We start from the raw sequence: 9,962 nt of genomic DNA, 5'->3' as shown, positions 1-9,962 counted from the left end.
TGAGCACAGGGACCTTGGTCATCTTGTGCACAAATGGATCCCAAACAAATCTAAGAATGGCACTCAAACATTCGTTGCTGAATAAACAAATTCTCAGGCAACAATGTTCAGTTGTCAATGTGCTGGCCCATACATCTATTAGAAATGTCTCTGGACAAATATGATATCACTTACATGTGGAGTCTAAAAAATAATACTAACAAATCTATATACAAAACAGAAACAGACTCACAAACATAGAAAACAAACTTATGATTACCAAAGGGTAAGGGGCATGGGATTAACAGATACAAATTACTATCCATAAAATAGATAAACAAAGGTTTACTGTATAGCACAGGGAACTATATTCAATATCTTTGTAATAACCACAAAAATATTAGGTTTGTAATAACCTAAAATAATCTAAAAAAATACATATATATCACTGAATCACTTTGCTGTACACCTGAAACTAACACAGTATTGTAAATCAACTATACTTCAATTTAAAAAAAACAAAACAAAAAATACACTTAGTAAGAATACCTACCATTTGGGGTGGGGATGTGCAGGGAGGAGAGAAATAGGTGAGGGAGATTAAGAGGTACAAACTTCTTACAGTTACAAAATAATTGTGTCACAGGTATGAAATGTACAGCATGGGGAATATAATAAATATATCTTTGTCTGTTGACAGCTGGTACCTAGATTTATCACGGTGATCATTTTGAAATGTACAGAAATATTGAATTACTATGTCGTGCACCAGGAACTAACATTGTGCTGTAGGTCACCTTTACTTCAAAAACAAACTCATAGAAAAAGAGATCAAATTTGTGGTTACGAGGCAGGGGGTGGGGAGAGGGAAAATTAGATGAAGGCAGTCAAAAAGTACAAACTTCCAGTTATAAGACAAATAAGTACTAGGGATGTAATGTACAACATGATAAATATAATTAACACTGCTTTATGTTATTTATGAAGGTTGTTAAGAGAGTAAACCCTAAGCGTTCTCATCACAAGGAAAAAAAATTTTTTTTCTCTTTCTTTAATTTTGTATCTATATGAGATAATCTATGTTCACTAAACTTACTGTGGTAATCATTTCATGATGTATGTTAAGTCAAATCATTATGCTGTACAACTTGAACTTACACAGTACTGTGTCAATTGTATCTCAGTAAAACTGGAAGAAAAATAAAGAAATGTCCTTGGTTTTTAGAATCCCTCATGAATGAATGTGGAGGCCTGGAGGTGGGGATGGTTAGTTATAAAGGACAAAGATGCACAGGGAAGGAGGTAGCAGGGCACCATTAAGGTTTTCACAAATTCTAGAAGAGGTGGCATTTCCCAAGCTCTCCACCACCCACCCTAACTTGCAGAGGACAAAACTACCAAGATGGACACCACTGTAAAATGCCATCACAGATTCAAGGCCAACTTCTCCAGGCAGAATCAAAAGCACCACTGACAGGGATGATATAGAGGACCCTCTCCTGGCTAGCAGTCTGGATGAGATTGTCTTAGAGGTCTCTTTCAACCTGGACGTTCTACATTTAAATCTTCCTTCATCCTTTTCCTGAGCTTGGATCTTCCAGCCAAGAGCTTATTTTACCAGAACTCACTCTACCAACTGTGTAGACTCTGATTATCTTTGGATCACCTTATTTTTAACTCTTCTCCATTCCCAGAACACATTCACAGATACATGAATAAATTTTGTCTATAAGTTTATTAGACATAATTTGTTACAGTAGAAGATCTGGACAAAGTAAAAATAGTTAAATTTTTTATTTGCCCTGATCTAGCAGCTTTTCTCTTAAAATTCCCGAAATGTTCTTTCTCAAATCCCATATCTTGATTGGTCACTTTAAAAATAGAGAGCCAAGGACCTGAGTCTACTTTTTAAGAATCTCAATCACATTTATGGGAAATTTACTTAGTGCACATTTCTTTTCTCCTTTCCATCCAGTCCTGTCAGATGGCTTTACTGGCAGGACTGACACTGACCTCTTACCTGATGGTACCCTATTTCTCTACCTCACCTGCCTCAAATTAAGAGGATCTGTAATCACAAATAAGAACCCAACATCCAAGATGAGAAGTAGGAACACGAGCAAGTGGCATCAACTCATCGTTCTACTGTCCTCTTCTCTTGCCCCTTACTGCTCTTCTCCACCTCCCCCAACCACCCTACAAATACGAACTCTGATTTATTGTCGAATATAGTAGAATTTCATCATATTCGTGAAATTTCTTAACTGCACAAATTTTGATGAAAATTAACGTGTAAGTGCCCAAAATGTTATATGGTTTTAAATAAAACAATCCTGCTGGTGTTTCTAGATATAGTTTTAATTTCTGTAGAACAGAATATAAACCACTGACCAACAAAGGTTCTAAAAAAGGCTTTTCGCACAGGATTCTGGAGAGTCTCGCACTTCCACTCAATCAGGAAGGCAGTGAAACATTGAAAGAGCACTGGATTGGGAGTCAGAGAAATGAGCTTATGTCCTCAGTTTTAACCTCAAGTCTCCTCATCTGTCACAGGGAAACCTGCAGGCACCAACTGTAACTTTCCACATCATTTTTACCTCAAGTCCTTTCTATCTGCTTCTGATTTTTTATTTCCTTACTGCGCTACCTAAAGACACAATTTATACCATGAAAGTGCCTGAAGTACTTCTGATTTTACTACTAGACAGAGGAAAGACAGGAGCGCAGTGATGTAAAAGCCAAATTAAGAGGCTATAAACCCAGCTTTCCTCCATCCTGGCACTGGCAGCTGTGGAGGAAGTGGGATAACTGATCAGAGAATAAGGGGCCTCCACTAAATCTGAGAGAGGGTGTGTATCAGACCTACTGTAGTTGGGCAAAAGTAGTGAGGCACATGGCCCAAAAGTTAGTTATATTAGTGTCCACTTGTTAGTTTGGATCTTTTTCAATTTTTCTCTTAATTTTTATCCATTCAGCAACCACTAAGTTCCTAATATGCACATAAAAGATGCTCAATAAACATTAGATGAAGGAAAAATACTCAGAAATTCAGAAGTCACTCCAGCGCTCTAGAAAACACATAAACCTTCATGTTCTTCCCTCCACCATTCTTGGCCCCACCTCTGTTCACATCACAGGTCACTCAGTGCTCATGTGACTAAGTCTGTAAGCGCAGTGTGACATGGCTGTACCTAATGCAAATGTCCATTTCACTAACAGGTTGTCTTCAAAGCAGGTACTAGTCTTCAGCCTGAAACCACCTCAGCGGGTCTTCAGTTTCATCTGAGGATACGCCACAGTGATGATGCCTGCTATAGAAGACACGAGACCTCCAAGGCCTATGATGCCAGGATTGGACTTATAGATCCCCAGCTGGTCCAAAGGGTTCAGGATATCACAGAAGTTCTTCACTGTGTCCAGGAGCAAGGGAGGATGCTTCTTCAGAGATTGGAATAAGAGAAGAAGAAAGGACTGGAGCCATTCTGTTTCCTCATCAGCCACGCTATACACAAGAGGATCCTGGGATGGTGATTTCTCCTTCTTTGCTCTGTCGTGTGCAACCTGTTCCATCTGCAGGGAGATTTCATACAGATCCCTGACCAGGCTCAGCAGAAGAGAATAGTAGTAATGGCGTGCAGCCCACATTCGCCATTTCTCTTTGTTAATGCCAGAGGCGAGCCCTACACTCCTCACAAAAAGGATGGTGTCACAGATGAAATAAATCACACGGTTCAGGCTGGCTAATATTAGACAGATGCGGGGCACTAGGTCAGTGGCATGACTGCTCTGCTGAATCATCTGTACAGCATGTACCACATTGCCTAGTCTGAACCCTGCAAGAAGAACCCACAAGAGTTAACAGTTATTTAATCAGTATGTAATAGGATTTTACAGGCAGAATCCCTGTATCAGGGTGAGGGGTCAGCACTGTCTTTCTCTTTTTTCTTTTTTCTTTTTTTTTTTTACATCTTTATTGGAGTATACTTGCTTTACAATGGTGTGTTAGTTTCTGCTTTATAACCAAGTGAATCAGTTATACATATACATATGTTCCCATATGTCTTCCCTCTTGCATCTCCCTCCCTCCCACCCTCCCTATCCCACCCCTCCAGGCGGTCACAAAGCACCGAGCTGATCTCCCTGTGCTATGCGGCTGCTTCCCACTAGCTATCTACCTTACGTCTGGTAGTGTATATATGTCCATGCCTCTCTCTCGCTTTGTCCCAGCTTACCCTTCCCCCTCCCCATATCCTCAAGTCCATTCTCTAGTAGGTCTGTGTCTTTATTCCTGTCTTACCCCTAGGTTCTTCATGACATTTTTTTTCTTAAATTCCATATATATGTGTTAGCATACGGTATTTGTCTTTCTCTTTCTGACTTACTTCACTCTGTATGACAGACTCTAGGTCTATCCACCTCATTACAAATAGCTCAATTTCGTTTCTTTTTATGGCTGAGTAATATTCCATTGTATATATGTGCCACATCTTCTTTATCCATTCATCCGATGATGGGCACTTAGGTTGTTTCCATCTCCGGGCTATTGTAAATAGAGCTGCAATGAACATTTTGGTACATGACTCTTTTTGAATTATGGTTTTCTCAGGTATATGCCCAGTAGTGGGATTGCTGGGTCATATGGTAGTTCTGTTTGTAGTTTTTTAAGGAACCTCCATACTGTTCTCCATAGTGGCTGTACCAATTCACATTCCCACCAGCAGCAGCACTGTTTTTTTTTAAACAACTGACCGCCCTCTGAGGCTCAGTCTTTGCTCAGGAAAGGAGGACTGTACAGTATGTTAAGGACACCTAAAATGATCCTGGAATGTAAAAAAGACAGTGACTCTTTAAACTTATTGCCTCCATTTCAATGACTACATTAACAATGACCTACTACACACTTTAGGCAAAGGTCAATCATAAGTGTGGATTGTTACATATGAATATCACCAGCTACACTTCTTTAGAAGGAAGGTACTGCAAATTACATGAACTCCAGATGCAACATTCTTTTGGAGAGTCTGATACCTTACACTGTACTTACTTTCCAGTTAAAAGATTGCTTTAAAAAAAAATACCATTATCATACTGCCATTTCTCTGGTCCAAAGCCCCTTTGGCTCCCTACTGTCAAAAAGACAAAGTAGAGATGGTAGGATTTAGTGGATAACACAACTAATAATACTGTCATATGTGACTCCTAGTTCAATTAAATCAACCATTGCAAGGGCATGTCCTTTATCTGAGCATGTAACTCAATTAAGCAGGGATGCATCAATCAATAAATATTTACTGAGCACCTTCTCAGAGTAAGTTATAGTCCTAAACATTATGGAGGATACAAAAGAACTACTTTCCCTAAGTGACTATATCTTAGACTCAGCAAACGCTCAGAAGTAGCTACCCTCAGGAAACTTATGATCTCAGAAAAATGTTTTGTATTATTTTATCAAAACTAACACAAAATATGTAATGAATAATCCTGGGTTCCAGTTCTGGCTGTTGCACTAACTTAGTGACCTTGGGTAAGTCTTTTCTAGACTTCAGAGACTAGTGATCTTTAAAGGACCTTTGAGCTCCAACATTCCAAAGAGCCTGAGAACTTCTAATCTTGGCTTTCCAAGCCATCCAGAAAAGCTCCTTCCCATCCCTCTGCTTGACAATCTAAGTCTTGTTTCCATCAAACTAGTTTTCTCATTGATCCTCAATACAATGGTTTGCCCAGAACAGTCCTGAGCCTCCACTAGAGGAAACCACCTTCAAGAATGTTCTCCTAATCCTTCTCTCTCTTGCCACACCTCAAGTTCCATCTCCTCCAAACATCTTTCTTTTTCTCTACCCCAACCAACATATTTGGTACTAAATCTTAGATCATTATACCATGTGATCTTAGTTCTCCCATAAAGCTCAGGACTATATCTATATGAAGCAGGTACTCAAAGTGAATTAAATGAGTACAAAACACTGACCACTTTTTGGCATTAACATGAAACAATCCCACAAATGACTTAAGAAAATGTATCCATCCATTTCCCCTAGCAATCCCTCAAGAGAAGGGAAAAAGGCAGGGGGTCAAGGATATAGCTATTCTATTCTTCGAGGGTTCCCAGGAGCCAGAAGCTCATGTCAAAGATTGCCAGAACGTTTTGTGATTCTAAGAACTAAAGGTGAACTAACACATTGCGTGTCCCACTGGTTATGATTAAGCAGAAAGATATAATGTAGCACCAAATGTGAACATAGGAGGGTGTTTGTGAATGGTGTGCAGCAAAACATTCAATCCTTTTGGCCTGTCGTTCCATGAGGGCAGCCTTACTGGTGAACTTCATCAATAAAGTTGATTGACTAGAAAATCATGACCTAGGAAATATTTTGTGAATTACAAGGTCTGAGGATTCTAAACCAGGAGCCACTGTCCCTCAAGGGACAGGGTACTTACATTTACGGCCAGTGCTCACACTGGACTCCAGTTTCTTGAGCTTCATAACAACCTCCTCTTTGTCAGCTTTAGGCTCTAACAAATGTCTAAGCAACATGCATGTGTACTGAGTGGCTCTGAAATGGAAACAAAATGAGGAGAACGATTTACAAACCAAATAAAATTTGACTCATGAAGTAGGGGAAGGAGAAACATGTCCTGCTAAAAGCAAAGTTTCCAAGACAATTTCTCATGTAGCAGCTCTTACAAGAGCAAAATTCTGCAAGAGTCACTCCACAGGGCTAAAGGGTAGAACATGTCATGGAAATGCAACACAAGGGTAATGAAAGAAAACTCTGCAATAATACAGTGAACAGCTCCTCAGAAGGCCTCTTGCTGGCACAGAGAAATGGATATAGTCAAAGCAGTAAACTGCACAAAAATGTTAAGTCTGCAAAGATCCATATTCTTTATTTCTTCCAGTGTAAATTTCTAAAAGATTTTCAGATTTCTAAAAGGAAATTTTTGTACCAACTACTTATGTGACAGGTCACACACTCAAACCAGAGCCAAATGAAAAGTCCACCATTTGCATATTGCTTAACTTTTTATAAAAGGACCAAATACATACCACTACATAAATAAGTACAGATTTGTCTTTCAAAACTAATTAGTATTTTATATAAAATACAGACTCCTGTTTAATAATACTAAATATTCAATAAAGTGATTATTGTCATGAGTACAAATAGCAATGCCTTACCAATAGAAACATAATAAAAAATTTTATATCACATAAACATCTAAATGCATTTGGCAGTCTAGTAAATAAAGTAGGTAGATGCCTGTTTCCTACTGTCCTGTAACCGCATTTGAATCCCTTTATGCTATAAATATTATTCTCAATAAAAATATAGCACATTTTCCAAAATGGTGAACTTGTTATTGTGAATGAAGTAAAAAGAAACAATCTCTCCTTCTCTTTTAAGTATGCTTCCTGGATAGAGGGCTCAAGCTGGTCAGGTCAATGAATCCCCCTTTTTCAGATCTGGTCTAATAATAGGAATGCGTCCAAACACAAGGCATTATTTTCTGAATGCCAGTGTGTTCAAAGAAGCTATAGATCACCAAGGGGATTAGGAAATGAATAATAGAGATCTCACATCTTGCTAAATAAGTATATCTTAAACAATTATTTATTTTTTATTATTTTTTTGCCACACCACACAGCACGTGGGATCCTAGTTCCCTGACCAGGGATCGAAGCTGTGCCCTCTGCAGTGGAAATGCAGAGTCCTAACTACTGGAACGCCAGGGAATTCCCCTAAACAATTATTTATTAACCAACCTCACTGATAAAATTTGCAGGGTACATTCTAAGTACATTGGATATGTAGGCTTCTATTTTAATGAAGTTTGTACATAATGCAACCATTTTGAAAATCTATCAAATTAATTAGAAAGATAGTATGGCTTGATAGTTAAAGAAGTGGGCCCTGAGTCAACTGTTTTTTGTTTGTTTGTTTTTGCGGTACGCGGGCCTCTCACTGCTGTGGCCTCTCCCGTTGCGGAGCACAGGCTCCGGACGCACAAGCTCAGCGGCCATGGCTCACGGGCCCAGCCGCTCCGCGGACACGAACCCGTGTCCCCTAGCATCGCCAGTCGGACTCTCAACCACTGCGCCACCAGGGAGGCTAAACTGTGTAGTTCTAAATCTCTCAGTTCAGTCACTTAGTCCCTATTAACCTTCTACTTCAGTTTCCCGTTTCACGTAAATGGGGATGATTTAGAGAATTTAACCTAATAGGATTGTGTTGAGGGTTAAATGGGTTAATAGTTGTAACACACTGAGAACAACGTCTGGCATTAAGTCCGCTTCCAAAAGTCTCATAATTATTAGGGCTACTACTGATCTGTGTGTATTAGCACTTGTACACCCAGAAGAAGGAAAAGCTGTTACATAAAACTGTAACTGTGACTAATTTCTTATTATTGAGCAAGACTCAACCAAATTCCTAAAAGAAACATCATAAATTAGTATTAAAGCCGCAATCTCTTTAATATTTTCGTGTACCTTAGAGGTGCAGTAGTTCTTTCTGAGGCTCTCCACACTATTTTACAGTTCACAAAACTATTTCACATGCGCTATCTCAATGAGATATACGGGACAAGAACGGAAGATAAATACAAGTGTTGGCTTCACTGGTCATAAATGTCAACCCAGAGTGTCTCTTAAATAATTCCTCGGAAGAATGTTGGGCGGAGAAAACCCAGTCTTTCTCAGGTTAGGAGAGGAGGGTTCGTCGGCTGGTTTAACTGCTGGTTTAACTGCCAGCGCCCCCGAAGCGGCTGCGGGACTTTGGGGCAGGAGGCTCGGGACCGGACGCGGTGCGTTCGGCCCAGCCCCACTGAATTTAGGGTGAGGAGGGGCTCCGGACCACACTCCCTCCGGGAGCCGGCAGCGTCCTTCCTGCTTTCGTCCACTGGGCTGCCACCTCCTTCTCCGAATGCCGGAGAACAGGGAACCTTGTACCGGGTTGAGGGACGGGGAAGGGCTAGAGGCCGCGGGCACCGGACTCACCTGAAGAGTCGGTCCCGGCCCTGGGTCTGGTTGGTGAAGCGGATGAAGGCGTCCATGGCACCCAGCCCAAGGACAAGAGTCGCACCGGGTTCTTTTGCGAGTCCTCAGGGGCTGCTGACGAGTCCCCACGGAACTGTCAGTCTCTGCCACCCAGAGGACCCAAGTCTCCCCACCCCCGTGGGGGCGGGTGCACTTACCGAAGAGCAACTTCTCGGGCTTCCGGTTTGGGGCCGGAAGTTGTGGTTACTAAGGCAACGTCAAGCTGCCGGCCCAGGTGAGCGGAACTTCGGCTTTTGCCCTCGGGGGCAGCGGCTCCTCACTTGTCCCAGGACTCTCCTCTATCTCTAGGATCTCCTAGAGGGCGATCTGAGGGAGCCCGTCTCCTCAGCGTCGGCTTCCCCGGGACGCCCCGCACCTCCCCTCGGATCCCGGGTACCCAGGGACCCCCAGCGGAATCCCGAATGGAGATTCCTCTGAACTTTTGCTTGGGAACTGAGAAGCCTAATCGTTTCCCAGCTCTGTGCCTCCGTTTCCATTAGCAACACCAGCTCCAGATCTGGGGAAGGAAATGGTTAGAGCAGAAATAAGCCGATTCATGGAGTGTATTTTAGCAGGAGAGCTGGGTAAAGTGAGAGAATTTTCTGTTAGGATTATTAACACTGAAAGAAGATTGCTACTTGAGGAAATTCTAAAAGGGTTAACGTGAACAAAGTTGGGGCAAAAAGAGATTAAAATGAAATTGCACCACTGAACGTTCCTTCTGTGAGGGCTGAAGACATGAAGCCCCACTCATTCCATAGCAGTAATTTTATAAAATGTACAACCTATAGTCACAAAGTAAGGTCATCTATTTTTGTAATCTTTATTCCCGTGGTCAGGCCTGCACCTAACATTTGCAGGCCCTGGGTAACAGTACAAATAGAGACCCACAAACCATATGTTTAAATGTTTAAATTTTTAAATCAAGGTAACAAATTGTTGAATA

The 9,962-nt window shown here is 41.1% G+C and overlaps 1 protein-coding gene across 2 annotated transcripts; it reads right to left on the bottom strand.

The window, feature by feature from the left end:
* Positions 1–28: 28 nt before the first annotated feature.
* PEX11A (peroxisomal biogenesis factor 11 alpha) lies at positions 29–9,179 on the bottom strand. Of its 2 annotated transcripts, XM_022564027.3 has the most exons (3): positions 8,978–9,179; positions 6,418–6,533; positions 37–3,812 (listed from the first exon to the last, which is right to left on the bottom strand). In XM_022564027.3, exons 1-3 carry the CDS (start codon positions 9,031–9,033, stop codon positions 3,241–3,243), a joined length of 744 nt encoding a protein of 247 aa, XP_022419735.1. In that variant the 5' UTR covers positions 9,034–9,179; the 3' UTR covers positions 37–3,240. The 2 variants fall into 2 exon arrangements, with proteins under 2 accessions (XP_089762938.1, XP_022419735.1); XM_089906812.1 differs by lacking the exon at positions 8,978–9,179 and having other exon boundaries at positions 29–3,549; positions 6,418–6,527.
* Positions 9,180–9,962: the final 783 nt, after the last annotated feature.

Source organism: Delphinapterus leucas, chromosome 2, assembly GCF_059928025.1.
Source record: "Delphinapterus leucas isolate spDelLeu-1000000601 "Yukka" chromosome 2, BTC_Dleu_Yukka2, whole genome shotgun sequence".
Classification (NCBI taxonomy): Eukaryota; Metazoa; Chordata; class Mammalia; order Artiodactyla; family Monodontidae; genus Delphinapterus; species Delphinapterus leucas.
Note: the sequence above shows the minus strand (reverse complement) of the source record. Positions and strands in the feature narration are given on the sequence as shown.